Below are 19,796 nucleotides of genomic sequence, written 5' to 3'. Positions count from 1 at the left end.
GGCTTTTACAAATACAATGAGCATCTTTTTAAAAATACCTTCAGATGAGGTGATATTTTAGGACAGATCACTTTTATATTAGTATGAAGTACTGGTGTTGTCTCAGTTTCCATATCCAGGAGTTTTGTGAAGAAAAAAATAATCTGTGTGAAGGTGTGAAATGTTTTTTACTACACTGAGGCTGGTTTTTATTGTGAGTCAGATGGGCAGGAAAGGCTTCCAGCAGCAGTAGTCTTGAGCCACTTGAAAAAGTGTTACTAGATCTTCACTCCCACGTAACTCAGTCCAGATCTGATCTGCAGTAGGGATGCTTCTTGAAGTGCCCAGACAGCTCAGTCCTTCTATTTATTATGGTGGTTGTTTTTGTTGTGGGGTTTTTTTTTTTGGTTTGGTTTGGTTTGGTTTGGTTTTTTGGGTTTTTTTTTGTTTTTTGTTTTTTGTATGTGGTCCTGAGAATATAGTATCCCTTGTGCTGCTTTCAGTGAGGGCCTTCATGTTCTTTGATTGCAATATCATTCCAAAATGCTACTCACTTCTTGGACTAATTCAAAACAAGATTTTTTTTTTCTTTGAAAATGATCTAGTGACATTGGAGAACCCCACTGACAAGTATCAAAACTTTGGAAACCTTGAAGTCTTGTAATGTGGAAAGAGAAGTGTGTAGCTTAGCTAAAGTACAGGTTACAGGAATTTCAGTCATCTCAGAAGTACTTAATTTTCAGAAGTGCGGCCCAGCAGCACAGTTTAGTTTATTTCTGTCTTGGGTATTGCAATCTACATTTATAGGGAAACAAAGTAGTAGTTTTCACGTTTTGTCGCAGCATGGCTGATTCATTGAGGCATTAGAAGTGGTTAATGACTATCAAGGTACCAACATTTTGTAGCTGGAATGCAGAAGTAAGCAGTCAGCAATTGGGACTCAAATGTTTTATTGCAACCTGTCTAGTTTAAATAGAATCACCTGTTTCTGTCAAGTAAACACCAAGTGTTTTATTTTATGCAAGTAGGGACCTCTTGGTCTGTATGAAAGTTGCTTTTCTGCACCAAGAGGGTACAAAATATTTCTCAACTTTTACGTACAATTGTTTACTGCATCCTTTTGGGGTTAAGTTGCTATAGTAAAAAGATAAAGCACATTTGAAAAGCATGCTGGTAAAGGGCTGTGCTGATCACATTCATTCAAAAAAAGAAGCAAACACAGAACTAGAAATAAAAATTAAAGATATATGTAGAGTATAGGGCTGGGTTTTTGGCATAACTCTATTAAGACTGCATCTTTTCACAGCTTCTGAGTGACTGGGCTGAACAAATAGCATCACATATGGTGGTAGGAGCTTTGGCTACATGCGAAAGACTCAAAACCATTACCAATACAGTTTTGTAACAAATCTGCATGGGATAAGTGTGTGTGTGATATGTATCAGTGATATCATATGTACTTTGTAAAATTATTTTTTCTTCTTAAGAAATCACAATTGCTTTACATCCAAGGCTGTCCTGTGCTCAGACAGATAAAAGTTTTTCTTCTCCACCAGAGGGGGAGGTGAAAGTCACTGAGATTTTGAGTCTAGGACTTGGTTGGTTGATTCTTTGTTGTATAGGAGAAAAGAAAGGCCTGACACTTCGAAAGGACCTTTGTGGACAGGCTCCACGTGTGGTTTCTGAAACATGCTTGTGCATGCAGCCTGTTAACTTGGGTGGATGTTTAATTAGGTTTGTATATGTATTGATGATAAAACATACTAAATTTATGGGTTTGTTTTAATTTTACAATGTTGGTTGAAAACTGCTGGTGATAATGGAGCTCCACATAATGCTTTCTTGTGCCCCAAGACACAAGTCCTTGGAGACTTCTTCCAGAAGATGATGTCTTTCCACACAGTTTTTTTTTTTTCTGGGAGAAGAGGCTTCTAGAGTGCTTTGGCAAAGGAAATCCTTGCTTTACAGGTAGCATATGGATATGGTCCTACACCCCTTATACATTCCTAAACTTTCCTTGGAGCCGCTATAATCAGTTCGTTTCAGGACAAATGGCCTCAAGCAATTAACTTTTTGCAAGACTTTTCTTAGGGTTTGTATGAACAGCGTGTCAGGTAGAAGCCACTTTAAAGCCAAGCTGTACAGTTAAAGCTATGGTGTTTATTTATGATGGCACAACCTCTGTGGCTGTACAGTATTGAATCCTGAAATACTTGCTGCCAATTCAAAACATGATCATTCTGCTGAAATTTCAGTACATTTATAATGAAGGTGTAAAGAGTCTTTTCTCAATTTTGAGTTCAGCTGTCTCACCAGGCTTGCTTAAGCTGTAGGCAAAGTAGTTACTTGCCTAGAGCAGCAGACAAATAGGGAAGGTAAAATTATGGCTTTAGGCATGTGTAAGCCAGGCACTCTTTCCTTGTTAACATTCCTCTCTGCACCACAGATATTAACTGTTTTTTCCCCCTCAATTATCAGCTGATTAGCATAAACTGGCTAAATTCCTAGCAGCTTTTCTTAACTAGTATTTAAATCAAATATTGTTGATTCTGCTTCAGATGTGTCAAAAGGCCTGTCTAGTTTTCCTTACTATATCCCTTGGTCTAATAAGTTATTACCTCTACCATTCTTTGCTTGTAGTGTATTCTCACCTTGTCTTGTATATCCTCGAGTTTACACCAACTCAGTTACTTGCTGCTTGATAATAGCAGTCTTGAAGAGGTGGGGATTCATCTTGTTTGTTTGGATTGATTTTCTCTGCTGCTGTCTATTTGAGAGCAGTTTCCTTGTTTTTAGGTTTGCTCTGAAAGCTTTGCTACCTGGTAGTTTTTGTCTGCTAGGGAATATGATGACAGGAATTTAGTGTTCCTAAATCAAAGTGTGGTACCCATGGACACAGGGTGCTTTTGTTTGACTAATTAAAAAAAAAAAATAAAGGTAAATTTTACTGAGATTTTTTTGTCTACCTTACAACTTCATTGCTCAGTTGAATTACAGACTATAGTCAGTTTATCTTCTGGATTTACGCTGCTGAGCATTTTGTATTTCAGGAGCTCCACATTTCCTGTGCTGTTATGACTTTATATATATCTTGTTGCAACCCTGAGTGGCTATCTACACCAAGGTTTTCATAAAATTTCTCCTTGGTGAAGCACTGCTGTGGGTAGCAATGATGAGAGCTGTAGTATAGAAAAGGCATCAGCATTTTTACTGCTGTGTCATCTGCTGATTCTCAGACTGACCTCTCAGTGGCAATATTCTGGCAGCTGATGGTATCGTGTCCTTTTTAATATTGACACTATTCCTGTTGGGAGCAGTGGGACGGTGGGAGGTTTCAGAGGAAAGGCTGCTGTAAGAAAGCTAGCAAAAGCATACTGCCAGTCTTCAAAATATCAAAGACAGTACCGCTGAAGAGAGTAGATCCTCCTTTAAGGACAGTACAACACGTTTATATCCTCAAAGAAGGAAATGGTTATTTAAATGTCCATATTCTCTGAGTAATTGCCAGAGCAACTGTGAAACCCACATCCACAGTTCCTTCCATGGTGTTCACATTAGTAGCAGCCTACTCAAGGGTTCAAAAGCTGTTCCACCCTGCTCAAGGCATGCAGCAGAGGGAGAAGTCAGGTACTTTTTCAGTCTGGCAAGAGGCTTCTGTTCGGATTTGTTGACAAACACAAACGGGCCTTTTAGTATCCGTAAACTTAAAAGGATTGGCTTCTTGAAGTGGTTCTTTAGACATCGGTGGAACAATTACAGGGTGGCAAAAGATGCAGTTAATTGGTCATGATTAAAGCCGTTTGAAACCTGATTCCCTGAGTTTTTGGAACTCATAATTGTTCTATGTAATCCAGAGTGGTACTGCTCTTTCATCCATGTGAAGACATCAGAATAGAGAGATTTACAGCTTAGGTTGCCCCAAGCCACACATAGCTGACTTAATTTTCCTTTCCAAGGGAATTTAAAGATTGTTGTTGTGACTGGTTCTTGGTGGATTATGTGTTATTTTGAGGTCATCTGTGAGCTTTATTTAAATGACTGATTGACTGAAATTAATTATTCTGTCATGGCAGTAATGGAGGTGAGATTGAGGAGACTGATAAATACAAAAGAAGAAGCAATTCTTATAAATGCACTTATGTCTTTTTCAATTTAAATAAATCAAGCAGAATACATATATCCTGTATCATGTTTTTGATTCTTACATTATTCCCTCGATAGCCAGAATGTTTTTTCTTTGGTGATCCCTAACCTGAAACGAAAATTCAGCCTGCTTACAGTGGAACAGTGCTTAAGTCAAATATGTTTTCTGACATATCCTAAATACCTGAACTTAAATTATCTTTCTCTGCCATTTGTTTTTTCTCAGATAAACTCTTTTGCTCTCAATCACAGAGTAATTTCAGTTATAGTTATGGATTAAGGGAACAAAGTGCAGAGAAAACACACGAAAAAATCTAACAGCTGATTTAATACTTGAATTGACACTAGAAAGGTAGAAACCTTCATGAGTTATATTTGTCCAACTGATCTTTAAGGAGGGGAGAGGGGAGAAAGACAAGGAGAGACCTTTTACCTCCTTATCCCTGGCCTAAATATGCCTGGTCATTTGACCTCTTTTAAGTGTGTGCCAAGGTGAAAGTGTCTCTGTGGGCTGTTAGAGGAGATGGGCGTTAGTAGCGTATGGCAGAAGGAACATTCTGAGTTCTGCAGGTGTGCAGTCCTGAGGTTGCCTCTCAAGTGCTGAGGGGCTGCCTACTATTAATGTTTGACTCTTGAATCATGGAGGTACTGAGGGTTTGGGGTGAGAATCAGTTATAATTCACTGTGGAATGCAAGGCAGTGATTTACAGGCAGCATGAAATTGTTCACCTAAGGCCTTTAGAACATTCTGGTCAATGTAAATATGCCTTTTCTCTTCTAAAAGTAATACCTTTTTTTTCCCCTAAAAGTTGTGTAAAGGACATATTTAAAGTGTGCTGCGATGTGGAGGACTTTATGTTAAGTCTCTTATTAAACAAGTGGTCCTGTTCTCTTCAGGAAGAGCTGAGCCTGTCTTTGTGTGTTTAGGTCCTGTGATTAGTTAATATATAACTTTATTAATTCTTTGATTTACATATAAGGGTTTGTCCTAGCTTGCAATAACAACTAAACATAAAATCCTTTAACATGCCATATACACCTCTGGAAGTAGTAAACAGTTAGGGAATCAGTGACTTCATCAGATGTACCTATTTTATTGATTACTGACTCTTCTCCTTTGAATCAGTGTGAGATAGGAGGTCCCCAGAAGTGTATATCCATTTCAGTAACATATCTTTGAAAAGAAGCTGTGTTAACAGTGTAATACTGTGCAGGCACTGCCACGCTGGCAGACGATCACATATGTGTTATCTCTCTTAATAAAGCTGTTTTGCAGCTGCAAAAACAAAAGTTTAAAGGGTAATAAAATGTTTTCTTGTACAAGTCAGTGTGTTTTTATGATTAGAATGTGACCCACTTTTCTCTTGAGAGTCTTAATATATGTGTGGGCAAGGGTTCAGTGAACACAGTAGTGATCCTTCTCATACTTGTGTGTAGAAGATGCCAGACTTTTCTTCAGTTCGTACTCCAGCAGTAGGTGAAAAGAGTTGATTCATATCTTCAAGTCCTGAAGACACAGGGGCTTTTGCATCATCTTTTTCAAAAAACTTTTTGTCTGTTCAATTAATCTTCATTTCATCTTTTTGATGTTCATGAAGTAAGAGTTCAAATGGCATTTAGTAGAACAAGATCTAATACATTGAACAGAGCAGTTCCATGAGATCTTGAATCAGGTCAGCACAGAGTACTGCACTTTAAAATGTAATAATGCTTTTCATGTGAGATTAGTAAATTGTGATATAGCTCTTTCCTTGAACTGTTATGTAAGTTTTGGCCATATTTCTATAATGCTGACTTTGTTGTCTATTAGTTGAAGTTATATTTTGATTAAAATTAAAAAAAAAAGTTGACCTTTTTTGGGACCACAAAAATAAAATCAATCTTCATTGTATAAATCTGCTACAGTCTTATGTGTTTTAAGAGTATTTAATATTTGTGATGTCATTAATTATGGCCAGGAAACCTCCAAGATTTGCTTCAGCAAATTACAGTTATTGACAGAATAATAAATGTAACAATAATTTAGTCCAATCTTTGACCCTAAATGAAATTAAGTAACTTATACATAACTAAGCTTTGAGTGTGGGATAATGGAAAAGGGTTGCTAATTTTGAAAAACAACCATGAAAATGGAATGTAAATGCCTTGTTCTTTGAAACTGTCAATATTGAAACTTATATTTAAAAGAAAATGAAATACTGTGAGAAATATTTAAAACTGAGGTTTATTCTTTAACATTTACTGCTCTCAGCATGTCTTATAAAAAGCCTTCTAGGCTGCTCATTGTCAGTGTTAGATAAGCTGCATAAAGATTAAGCTGCAGGTAAGACTTCGTTGAAATCCAACGTGTCTGGGTCACAGCAATATTTTACATTAGCTTTGTTTTAGATATAAGCTGGAAGCAGTGATAGATAATTTGAAAATTTATACATTGAAAGAACATTTTAATTTTTAAATGCATTAATTATGTTTTTGAAGAGAGGTGTCAGTCTTGGCCTCATTTGTTGTTCCAGCAGCTATTTTATATATGCTGTTTTATTTGCACTGCATTAAATACACTGGGGTTTTTGTGTGTGTGTGTGTGGTGGGGGTTTTTTTGTTTGTTTGTTTGTTTGTTTTTTCTTTTCTTTTCTTTTTTTTTTTTCCTGTAGGTTCTGTTGTACATAGTACCTTGTATAAAAGAGATTTGATTTGAGTATGCATTCAGAAGATGGGTGCTGGAGAAGTTGCTGATGTGTCAGCTGTGGGGGGTGGATGCGCGGTTGGTGCAGCTGTAACCCAGAAGTGCTTCAGACGTTTGCCTTGCACAGTCCCTTCCCCTTATCAGCCCCCAGCCAGACTGGAGACTCTCAGAAACTCCTCAGAGGACAGTCACTGAGATCACCTGCCCCTGGGGAAAGTTTCTGCTCACCTCATCTCTTAGTTGTTGACTGACGCAGAAAAGCTTGTGTTCTCTGGGAGCCTGATCTAACTGTGCATGTATTCATGCTATCCTTTTGGGATAGCTGGAAATGAATGATGTACTCACCATTTGAATGTGTGAGAAAGACCAAAACTTAACAGTAATTTGATAGAAAGGAAATTCATGTGTGGAGTATCCACTAAAAGTCATACCCTTGGAAAAAAAAATTACAGGTTCTCAGAACTTTGTGTCATTTTTAGGCATCTATCTGTGTTTAGAGGTATTTAGCAAAACTTCCCAATTGTATCATGTGAGTTGTTCAAGTGATAATGTGGTTAAGAGTGTCAATAAAGTGGGCCTTCAGAGTGAATACAGCTGATGCAGGGGACTACAATCACCACTTGCAACAATCTGCACCCTGACTTTGTAGGTAAATTGTCTTCCTTCCCTTTCTCCCCTTCTGATCCCTCAAAATATAAATGTAGGATTGCAGTATCTTTGCATAATGACTCAAGAGGTTTTCTTACTATTCACCCTTTGAATTGAAAATTACAGCAAAGTGTTGGTCACTCACTTATATAGAAGAGCCATGAGGTTAATCCAGTGGATGATAGAGTACATAAAAGAGTGACATAGAAGGGTGAAGGGATGGTGATCCCAACACATCCGCATTTAGATCTGTGTATATTTTCTTCTCAAAACCATTTTCTTGGATTTCCTGTCATCTTAAATATATCATTTTGCTGAGTTGTTTGGTGAGTATACACTCGCATCCATTCTTACTATATTTCAAATTTTCTTTATCTTCAGTCCACAAAGTTAAAGTACTGTTTTTATTCTTGTGCTATTTGCACATTTTGTATATAAACATTTCATACCTGGATCTGGATATCTTTTCAGTATTAGCAATAAAGAAAAAAATGAAAGGCTTCATGTGAGTGTTAGCCAACAGATGAGAGATTTATATTTTCATGTGATTTATGATTATAAAAAGGCAGGGTTTGTGAAACCCATCCAGGCATAAGCTAAGGAAGGCATGGAATGAAAAAACAGCAAACAAGGAGTTTGCGTCAGGAATAAGCATGGTGGAGGCAGCTAGGAGGAAAAAGGAATAGACAAAAAGCCAGTCTTCATAAGTGGTTCAAAGAAGATGGCTTTTTCTGAGAGAGGAAATTGTTTGGATTACAGAACCACTGATGTTGGTATCTTGAGCTTAAGAAGGGAGGGAGACCTCACTCCACAGAGACAATGTGATTCCAGGATAGAAGAATCAAGATCCATTGGGCTTCAGGTGGGGGGACTTTAACATTGAATTAAGATGATACTTTTGAATGCCATGTATTTAATTTCTAAGACATTTATCTTGTATTGACTCATTGGAAGGCTGGTGTTATTTATATGTTCAATTATGCAAGGCTATTGAGGTGGCAGTATGAAAAGAATAGCCATAGATTTAGGTAATTAGCCTGCAAAAACAGTGGTTATCACATTCAGAAGTAGTTGCAAGCTGTTAAAGAGAAGTTGTGCTGGATGAGAATTACTGTTACTGAACCATTTTATCCAAACAAGTGGTCATTGTCTGTTGTTTGAGTCCTTCTAGGAGGACTAGAGGGATGTCTGGGGTGGGAAATGTGGAACTATGGGAAAGAAGGAGTGGCAAAGTGATAATTGTGAATCTTAAAAGATGCGCTGAGTGTTTCTCTCCTATTTACGGGGATTTTGCATGGGACAAGCTTGCTCTGCTGTAGTTTTGTCTGTGTTCGTAGGATACTCACTGCTGTGAAAATCACAGCTTTAGATGCACGTGGAAACTAGGACATAATTCACTGTAATATTTAAAATTGTACAACCCTTAATGCTTCTGTAATGCAGCTCTGAGTGAGTTGTGGTCACCAGTCTAAGACACTGGTCCAAAGTGTTTTGAGGTAAGACCTAAGGGACTGAACTCACTGAGCCCCCAGAATAGTCAGCACTGGTGTATGAGACTGCAGAAAAGGTCAGTGTTTCAAAAAAACTGTTACTTTTGCAAGTTTTTACACGTATCTTTCAATATTTAGACTAAGGTGGGTAAACACCCGTCTACTTTAAATTATTATTTACTACACAAAGGTGATGCAGACTCCACCAGTGTTTTCTAGTGTAATTGTAAAAGCAAAAGTTTTACAAGTGCCTCCATATGGATGTGCACTAGAGATGATGTAGTATAAAGTATAAAATGTAACAATTTTGGTTTAAAGATGGTTATTCATTAACATGTTCCTTTACAAACAAAGTACACTTAGACTTGGGAATGGAAATATTCTTTTTTATATTTTTTGGATTCCATACTTATATTTTGGTTATAGCTAGCTTTGCACATTTCTCTTCATTTAGTAAGTCAGTAGTAGACGTGTTTTGACAGCTGCATTTTCCTTATGTTCAGCTTCCTAGTTCTGAGCTGCTTCTGAGTAGGAAGAAGTTTTCCTTCTCAGATGATAACAGCTCCCATGCTGTCAGGAGTTTGGATCTTTTGTGCATTTTACCTGGCATTACTAACTGATGGTCACCCTTCTGCAGAACATTTTCTGATGTTGCTATTTTCCTCACACAACCCTCTCAGGAGCTAATAACTTAACTGTGCTTGTCTTGAGGAAAAATGAGTAGGTGATGACTGAGAAATAAACTTAAAGAAAGCTATACCAGTTCTCTGCCCGTTACTTTCAGGCCTTGGTGAAGGATGTGCCTTTAATGGGGAAATGAGAACACTGAATTAAACGTACTCAACATCTGTTTCTCAAGAGACACTTGAGCAGTGTGCAGGTACTGCTTTTCCTCTATGGTACTAGCAAGGTCTAATCCCATGACCGTGTCTCTGTCAGTAGCAATTATCCATCTTTTGGTTTACCCATCCCAGGGACTTAAAGGGAATGGGAGAATGGGTCTTTGAACTGACAGGCTAACTAGCTTTACAACAGTGAAGAGCAGAATTAATTCAACAATTTTGGAATCTGTTTCTCTGCTCTGTTTTTTAATGTCTTCTATTCCAGAGACAATGTCTTTTCTTTTTCCCCCTCTCTCTCTCTTTCTCTCACTCCCGCCACCCCTCTACACACTTCCTTTCTTCCTCCTCTGCACACCCCATCCCCACCATCTAATTTTAGATTAAATACTTGCATGAAAAAATAATTGTAAACACGTTTTTAACTGAGTATTATTTTTCAAGTTAATGAAATTACTGTACAGTTAGGCTAGATACATTCCTGAGCTTGAGTAATGTGTGCAACTAGAACAGTAGGACTTTTTTCTTTTTCAGTTAGGTGCTATTGAAAGAGTTAACATGAATTGATAATAATGTCATTACTGAATTACTAAAAAAAAAAAAACCTACATAAATAATTTCTACAAAAGAAGTTATTTCCACATGGTTTGCAGCTCCCTCCTATAATTTTAGTACCTTGCTTTTGTCACTTGTGACATTTCAAAAGGCATTTCTTTACGCTGAGAGGAGCCTAAGAAGTATAAATTCAAGACCATATCCCCAGATCAGTGGTAAAAAGATTTTTTTTCAAAATTTAGCAATCCAGATTTTGTCATCAGAGGGTTTTCAAAAGCCACACAAAACAAACCAGGGTGTAAGTATTCAGTGGCTGCTTCCCTAAAGACATCAATTGAATCTGGATGTGAAACACATCTGAACTCTCAGTGTAGTGTTTTGATACTCATGAATGATACCATCATTACCAGAGAAACCCAGATTTCTTTTTGTCAGCTTTCTGTGGAAGGCAATGGGGAATGTTCTGCAATAAGACTGAAGAAGTAAAAATTAATCTGAACAAAATAATAATTTTAATGGCCTCAGTTGTAGATGCAAGATAAACTATCTCAGAAATGGAATGTAAATATTAAGCAGGTGATGCTTCTAAAACTCTGAATTCACTGCAGTGAGGTACTAATTAGATAGATGTGATTGAGTAGGAAAGAATATGAGCTGTGCTTAATTTGAATCTTGGGAACTGAAATCACTAAAGTGGTGGTTAGTTTTATTAAGTTACTCTCCGAGCCATATTCCTATGAAGATTGCTGAAAATTTGCTTGAAAGTTTGACTTGGTTGTTGGAATTTAACTTTTGATCCTTGTGAAAGTGGCCTGACAGGAAAGAACCATTGTGAAAAGTGAAAGGTTATCTTGTTGCTTTGATTGTCACACAGCTTATATATCTCCTGCAAGCGATTTGTCTTCCATGATCATTTTGTTGCGCTGAATCATTTGTTCATTGCTATCACAGAGAACTGAGTTTTGCGTTCTGGTTTTCCAGCTCTGAACCAGCAGAACATGGCAGGTCTGTGCCTCTCAAGCTTGAAAGGTTCATTATGCAAAACTAGAATAACATAAAGAAATTATTCTTACAGTGTATCTTTGCTTACACTAAAGAAAAACAGAGACTGGGAAGGACTTCTGGGGGTACCTGCCCTTTTCCTATGGTGGAGGCATACTGGTAACTTATTGAACTTGTTCACACAGCTCTGTTGTGAATTTCAATATGAAAAAGGTTTTGGCTCTCTTAAAGATGGATACTGGCCTGGAAATTCCGTAAGAACTTGTTGTTACTGAGTTTGATTATGCTTAAAGGTTAGAATATTCAGCAATGGAGAATTTTCTTTTAATAATTAGTTTAAATGGCTTTAGTCACAGGTGTGGTCTTTCTGTCATTCAGTTTCAGCTTCAGAGTTCTGTCTTATTCTTCACTTTTCAAAATCTTAAGAAATCAACTTTTCTTATATCACCATAACACTAGAAGCTCTTTTTTAAAGATAAGTAATGCACTTTTGAGTTGGATTACTGTCCCAATAACCTTTAATGCATGGGACAGTGACATGGATAGTCATTTATGCATTAGTGCAGCTAAAGAAACACAGCCCGTGATGGACTGGTGTATTGGTGCTCAGCCCAGTGTCACACAGCCAACAGGCAATTTTATTAAATTATTGTATGGTACTTGCAAATTAAAAAACAAGCACAAAACAAACACAGATATTTTGGGGGGAACTGTAAGTGGAAAACGTTTTCAGAATGAAAACTAAATGAAAACATTCTGATCATAAGCAATGGAGTGTATTTTTCACTTGTTTGTTTTTCAGTGTGACACATCTTTTGTGAATATTTAAGAATAATTCTAAGCATTTGACTTAATAACCTTTGACTATAGTGTCTTCCTGTGTTGAGTGCAGTATTAAGTCCCTTCTGCCCCTTTTCTGTTATGAATTTCATGGACGACGTAATGTATCAGGCCAGTTTGTCCCACTGTGTATCAGAATTCTTCAGTAAGTTCTTTGAATTAGTGGAAGAAAATAGCTCTATTCTTATTCCTGTCACTATATTGTTTGCTTATTATCGATTCAAAGTAGAGTTTTCAGAGTGAAATGCAGTAAGTTATCCATTAGGAGTACAAAACCAGAAGCAAACGCCTTTGATGAATCTGGACCTTATGGAAAGGGGAAGTCCACAGCAAGGCTGTTGGGGAGGCTCTTTCCTCTCCCTACTTTTTTGTAATGACTCCTTGAAGTGTTTTGATTTCAGTTCTTTGTCAAAGTTTATTAATTTTATGGTGAGCCTTTTTCTTGTTCTTTTTGAGAATTTTTGGGGTGGTGTTGTTTTTTTTTTTTAATACCGTGTTTAAGTAAAGCTTCCTCTCCCTAGCACTTGAGAGGAAGCTTTTCTGCAAACATACTGGCAGCTGAGCCTGGAAATTTTTTAAACTAAGGCAGAAAAAAAGCTTGAAAATGAAAACATAGGTTTTGGGTTTTTTTTACAGAAAGGAAAACCACCCCAAAATTTGCCTGGATATTATGCTGTGTACTTGATGAATTATTAACCTTCAAGACTATAGTGCCTGCTTCAGCATTGTTAAATTTTATAATGTTAATCTTGTGCTGTGATTATGAATATGCTAAATTCCATATAAAATTTCAGAGGTGGGGAAAAAACCTTACGAAACAGAAGCAAGTATATTTTATGAAAATCATATTTCCACAGTAAATAATTCAGTCTCTTTTATTGGTTTGTTTTTCATAGCTCCCACAGGCACTGGTCTATAGTGTAAATATACACCTTGTAAATATGCAGGTTATTTTCAGCTGATTCTGTATTTATAGGAAATGAAGGCCTGAACCTGAGGAATAATATCTTTACTTATCTCAGTATTTGCAATTATTTCCTCTTCAATGTGATTTTCACCTTTCCTATCCTTTAAATATTCTTTTAAGTCAGCTTGATGAAAGTGATTAAAAATGAGAATACAGGCAGGAGTGCTTTAGACAAAGTAGTGTGGGTTCCTTTACTTTTTATCAGTTTTCCTGCTGAGGAATATGTTTGGTCATACGAGGAAACAACTAAATGATAAGTGCACATTTTTTAGAAGATGAATTTTTATGAAGGAAAAAAAACAACTTTGCTAGCTTGTGGGTCAGAAATCACAAAAACCCCATAGCTAAACTACTTAATGACTTTTAATTTTTTACCTGATGGCTATACTGAGGATCTAAGCTTCAATAAGACAACTGTTAGTTCTGATGTTAGTAAGATGTGAGATCTCAACAATAAGCAGTTTATAATTTGATTATTTATTAACAGGGAAAACCCCCCCTGCTTTAAGTTCTTCAAAAGCATGTGAAATCTTTCTACAGGACTAATAGATGACAGATACGATCTTTAATACCTAAAGGAAAATAATTCACTTCATCAGATAATTATGCAATATCTTGTCATGTTTTCCCCAAATTAGTTGCATACATGGATTTAACTCCTTGAAAACTGAAGATCTTTTCTCCTTCCTAAATCATTGCCTTTTAGAAATGTAAGTATTATCAGCTGAAGAGATGTATGTGACGAGATTTCGGATTTGGAACAGAGGATCCTTATTATATAAATGCTGGATTGGCACAGTGAGTTGCAATGAGAATTGAGCACTGTGAGTGGTGAAGAAAGGCTTTAAAATGTGACTTTTTGGTCTGTGCCATGCTTTATACATAGTGCAGCTTCTGTCCAGCCTTCCTGCGAGGTTTTGCAGGCAGCACTTACTCTTTGGAACCCTTGATCTTTGCACAATGGAAAACTAACACCAGTGGATGGGATAAAATTGACCAGTCTTGCTCCCAGCATTGTGGGAACAAGTTATTTCAGAGGATGTAGCAAGTCACCTTTATAGTTCTGGCTGTGCAGGTTCTGTGTCACGCAGAGCATTAGGGCGCCCTGTTCTCTCACTGATCACATTGACATACAGATACTATTCAGTGGGGGAATTTGGGGTTGCACCAAAATTATATCTGGTTTTGTCCTTTTTTCAGGTCAGAATCTTCAGAGATAAGTACACTTTTTAAGTCTTGGAAAGATTTAGCTTGCTGCATATAACAGAAGAAATATCTCTGAGGTTGGGGTAGAGAGAAATCTGCTGAATAATGCTTTGTAGGGATTGTTAACCCCTGGGCTTCTTACATACTGGGATCATAGAAAAAAAGGGTAAATTTGTCTAATTGTATTTTCCACTGAATTGCTTTGGTACTAATTTTAATTGCATATGTTGGGGACATCACTTGACATTGGCAAAAACTGATGTTTCAGTCACAGCGTAATATTGTCTTAAGTTGATTTGTGGATTCCTGTGTGGCAAAGCTTGACAGAGAGTTTATTCTTCAATTTCTTCTTAGAGGGTTTTATTTTTATCAGCTGATTCAATTTTGACAGATGTTTTTTGGGGATAGCAGAGCACTTCTGCTGTGCACATCAGGGTGATGATTGTCAGGGTTACTTTTGACCTTTGCAAAATATCAGTGTTATGGGACGTAACTTGACTTTTTTTATTTCAGGAAATTACATACACTAGTAATCTTTTTTTTTAGGTGATGAAATTAAGTGTTCAATGTTTGTGTACCATTAGAAATATCTTCCACCAATTTTTCCTTTGTGTGTGCATTTCATCATATGTCCAGCTCATACATTCTTCTTGTCTTGCTTAGTCTAAGCCTGATGCATTTGGGGATAGGGAATATACATAAAGTACATTACTGCAGAACCAATGAGAGTGACATCTTGTATTCCAGGTGTTAACTTGAGACAAAAGGTGTAAAACCTTTCTGCTCCTGTGCTTTGCTAATAGATGTGCTAATATTGCTGTCATGTGAAGAGTAAAAAGAAAGTTTCAATTGCACTTACGCAAGCAGCATTAATCGTGGCATTTGTAATTGATGAAGGGTTTTAAATTTTATTTTATTTTATTTTATTTTATTTTATTTTATTTTATTTTATTTTATTTTATTTTATTTTATTTTATTTTTCAGCCTCTTACAGAATGTCTCTTTATGTGCATTCTGTCTTTATGTATATTATCTAGGTGGACGGATACAGGTGAAATTAATGAACACAACTGTAAACAGTAATAATTCACTTTGATGACAGTTTTAGCAGGGTATAATTCAAATTCTTTTTCCACCTCAAGCAATTCTTCAAAACTGAGGGCTAGTGTTTTCTCTGAAAACAAAGTCTTCAATAACCATCACAAGATCTTAGAGAAAATCACATGGGATATTGCTGGAGGGCAGGAATGAAATTCAAACATGACACCAATATATGACAAGTAACAGAACTGTAGAGTAAATAAAGGAGTCATAACAAGCTCTCTGTCTTGGGAATAATTATTAAATAATTTTTGATGGCATGGGAAAGGCATGTGTTTGTTAATATGGTGCTGAACAAATATGAAACAAAATACAGAACTTAAAAACCTCGTGAGCTCCACAGACACATGATGAAATAAGGATTCAATTTGAGTTTCTGACTAAAGAGTTTTTTGGCTTAAATATATATCTCCCATGGTGTGGAGAGTGCATAAGAAATGTTCTCAGTTTCCTTGAAGAACAGGTTTATATATCTGAAAAGGTTTATTTTTATTTTTTATTTGCTTTATTTAGATAATTGTGACTCCTTAGCACCCCTTCCTTGCTCTAGTCCTATCCATTATTTCATTTCTGTATTCACATAGTATAGTCCTACAAACTGTCTTATTATGCTGATATTTGTGATTCTGCAGTAATGTCAGCAGTCTTCAGCCCAAGGGATGACTGAAGCAAAATAATACAAAATGTAGCTATTATGCTTGGAAGGCATATTGAACAAAGTATGCCTAACTGGAATAAAATAGTTTTGGAAAGTTTTTCTGGCTGTCAAACCCATTGTTCAGAACTATTGAAATATACAATTTCAGCCCGCTGCTATTTTTTCTCTGAGCTTACTTGATAGCCTGCAGTATATGTAACATTCTAGAAGAAAAAAACCTGCATGGTTTTGACATTTGGTAACTCATGCAGTTCAATTTTGCTAATTCTGAACTCTTCTTTTAATTCATTTCACTAAATTATGAGATGTTCCAGAGCCAAACCATCTGGCTTCTATAAAAGCTGCAGAAAGATCAAGGACATCTCCAACTGATTTTATTGTCCAGAACGCCTCATGAGCCTTTAATAGGAATAGTGGGGGTGGGCAGAAAGTTTGGGGTTTTTAGCTTAAAGTGCTCTTATTGATGGCCTTAGAAGTGAAGTCAGCTTTCTACACTGTGTTTCATAAATCTTTTATGACTACAAGAGAGTAAACAAGGTAAAGGTTCACTGTGTTTCTCACTGAATGAGAAGGATATTCTCAAAATTGGACACAAAATTTTATTTAAGATGTTCTTTATGAACTCCATGTGATATTCATACTAAAGTCACTTTAAATTGAAATATCCGACTCTTCAATAACTTGAAATAAAAGATAAACAGAAAATACCTCTCTTGGGGTTGAAATACAAATGGTGCCTGGCTAAGACTTTTTTCCTTATTATTAAGGAAAGGTGTTTATTCTTTGTGTCCGTCATGGTAAATTTAGATTAAAAATGTTCCTCATCTATATAAAAGACAAAACCTGTGAAGAATCTTTAGCAGGCTGGGGAACTGTGCAGTAATTGACAGTATTGCTGCATTTAAAATCGTGGCTTATTACAAGTACATTATTAGTGGCTAAGTAAGCTTACTCTCTTGTCTCAATTTTACTTTCAGTAAAATTCAGCAGAGGACAGCTGGGATATTGATGGCTGTTCTCCACAGCATTTTGCAACTGTGTAGAAAGTTATTATTTATGAATTGGAAAATTACTTTTATTGTTATAGCAGCAAAACTCAAAATTCTGTGTGTAAAAGAATAAGAATAATACAGGTTTTATCTTTGGTATGTTTTGCAAGGTGCTCACAACGCTGATCTAATACTTAGGAGCTTCTTTCTCTTAAGACTAGATGAAGGCTTGTTCCCTTGAGTCAATGAATTATAAGAATATGGTCATAAATCCGGGCTCAATAGAAAGATCACAAAGATCACAAATATAAATTGTCAGTTTCATTCATAATATGAACCCTTTGCTTTTGTACTTCTTTGAAATGCCTGCATGCCCTGTCTGCCCTATGACATCTTGATGCAGCTGATAAATATGGAGAGCCCTGTGACCCTGACTGCCTGGAAGCCAGGGCATGGCCTGATGTCAGGCACCTTCAAGGCTTGATTGCACAAGATACGCCTCAAATGATTTTAACATTTGTTAACTATTATTGACTTGATCCATATATTTCCAGTTACAGCTATTGATGTAAAAACATCTTCCAGCTGAGATGGGGATGTGGGCCAGTGCTGGTGACAGTGTTGAGCATGTGTGTGCTTTTCAGTGGCAGCCTTCGAGCCTTTAACATAATGGCACATCTTCACAGGAGGTCATTAGAATGACTGGGAGGTACGCAAAATGTCTTCATTACACCAACTGCCCTAGCTCTTCTGCCCTGGCCAGAACTTGATCCAGGATTCTCAGGTAGGTTTGGCATCAGTTTTCAGCTCCAAGACTGTCTGTACCTCAAATAATGCCAATCTGTTCCAAGTTCTGTAGGCTTCAATGCATTCCCTGCCTGAATAGGAACAAGTATTTTTTTTTCTAGAAGTAGCTTTGAGGATATGTTGAGTGAAGAAGTAGAACAATGAGACAGTGAGCAGTTTCACACTGGTGTTCTGATCACCACAGCAACAGAATAAATTGCATAAGGACAAGAGTTCTTTCATCTCATTAGTAGGTAAATTCAGAACATTTTATTTCTGCAGCATAACCTTCTATTCTGCATTACACACTAATAGAGAAACTCGAAGTATGAATACACTGATACATGCAGTACATGAATGAGGCATAGTAGGAAAATACAACAGATAGAAGGGAGTGGGCAGTTTTACCACCCAGAACTATGAATCTGTCTGACATTATCACTGGTTAAAAGAGATCGCTGCTGTGGCTTAATTGCACATAATTTGGCTGACAGTTGAAATACAAACCTAAACAGTCACTCAGCTAAAGATACACAAAATTAAGTATTTCATGCGATGCTCAACCCCTTCAATCTTTATTAATAACTTAATTACATTAATTACACTATGGTTAAAGCATTGCTAGCACAAGAGGGGAAAAAATGATAGACTCTCTTAAGTAATGAGTTGCATACAATTCTGCTAGAATTAAGACTAGTAGCAATATGCAAAATAGCAGTGATTTGTAAATAGATACTTCACAGTTTATAATTCATCTTGTTCCACCCTATAATTGTTATCTTTAGCTAACTCCAACAGAAATAATTCTGGAGGCCAGTCCAAGTGTTCTAGGAGTTATGAATATAAGGCTATTCTCAGGCTGAGATGATCTCTGAATAGTGGTTGTTCCATTACACTTTCACTCCTTTGTGTTCGTTGCTGGTGTTCAGAGGGTTTTTTTGACCCAATCTTAAGTAACCATCTGTAGTACTGAAGTAAACTGAGTTTTCCTTATTCTGATCCATTTCATCATGCAATAAAACTGGCTTGCACTGAGGTACTGAAGCCTTTATATATCAACTCAGATCTAAAGTGTGTGCTAGATCCATGTGGTGGATCAGTGCTTACTGGCCCTTAGCCTCTTTTGAAGATAATGCTTTCTTTTTCATTTAAGTGCAGAACTGTAATAAAATTGGAATATGTTTATCTTAAGTAGGAAAAGTAATTTTTTTCTGAGTTGTTAGCTGTTTAAATCGAAGGGATGGAAGCTTTTTAGTGGTGAAGTTGTAGTTCAGGTATTTGGTTAAGCATCTTTTCTAATCAGATTAGAATTTATTTCTTAAGTCAGATTTATCCCTTTCAAGGTACTCTTTTAAACTAAATTATTCTGATGACTGCAAATATATATTCCAAAATTAATATTCCTGAAAACTTTTGTAAATTATTTCGAGATATAAAATTATTGCAATTATTTCTATTGTCCTCAGAATGAAGTATGCTCTTTTTGAAATTTAGAACCAAGCAGAATTGACAGATGAAATGTTACTTTATCTCTTGTCTGGAACTGACTGAGACAATTCCAGAGATCCTGTTGTTACATTTTAAAATGTAGAGATACAACAAAATGTGTTCAAAGCATTCAGATTTGGCTAACTTGAGCGCTCATTCAAAGTTAAGGAGTCAGTTGGATTTGCAGTTTGTCAAGGATTTTGGTGCTTTGTCATTCCATGGTACATCACTGAGTGTGTCTGTGTCTGCCCGGAGCCATCCATAACTCAATCACCACAGTGCCTGCCTCAAGGGTTTGAGTATTGTTCTATTTCCCATCTAAACTTGCTGAGTAGCTCTATGGTTTAGGCTGCATGAGCTACGGAAAGGTGCTTTTCCTCTTCTTGCCATGATAAATTATGAAAGTGTCCATTGTAGTCACT

General features: G+C 36.6%; 1 protein-coding gene across 10 annotated transcripts in view; it reads left to right on the top strand.

Annotated features, from left to right (window-relative positions):
• LRMDA (leucine rich melanocyte differentiation associated) overlaps positions 1–19,796 on the top strand; it is a 613,212-nt gene that overhangs the window by 431,673 nt on the left and 161,743 nt on the right. Inside the window, exon 7 of one of the 10 annotated variants that reach the window (XM_058421532.1) lies at positions 17,787–17,884. The exons of the other annotated variants lie outside the window; for them this stretch is intronic. Within the exon in view, the coding sequence (XP_058277515.1) occupies positions 17,787–17,870 (84 nt within the window). The 3' untranslated portion in view covers positions 17,871–17,884. The remainder of the gene's footprint in view (positions 1–17,786; positions 17,885–19,796) is intronic. 10 annotated transcript variants of the gene reach the window in all.

The sequence above is a fragment of the Hirundo rustica genome, chromosome 8 (genome assembly GCF_015227805.2).
Source record: "Hirundo rustica isolate bHirRus1 chromosome 8, bHirRus1.pri.v3, whole genome shotgun sequence".
In the NCBI taxonomy this organism is placed as follows: domain Eukaryota; kingdom Metazoa; phylum Chordata; class Aves; order Passeriformes; family Hirundinidae; genus Hirundo; species Hirundo rustica.
Note: the sequence above shows the minus strand (reverse complement) of the source record. Positions and strands in the feature narration are given on the sequence as shown.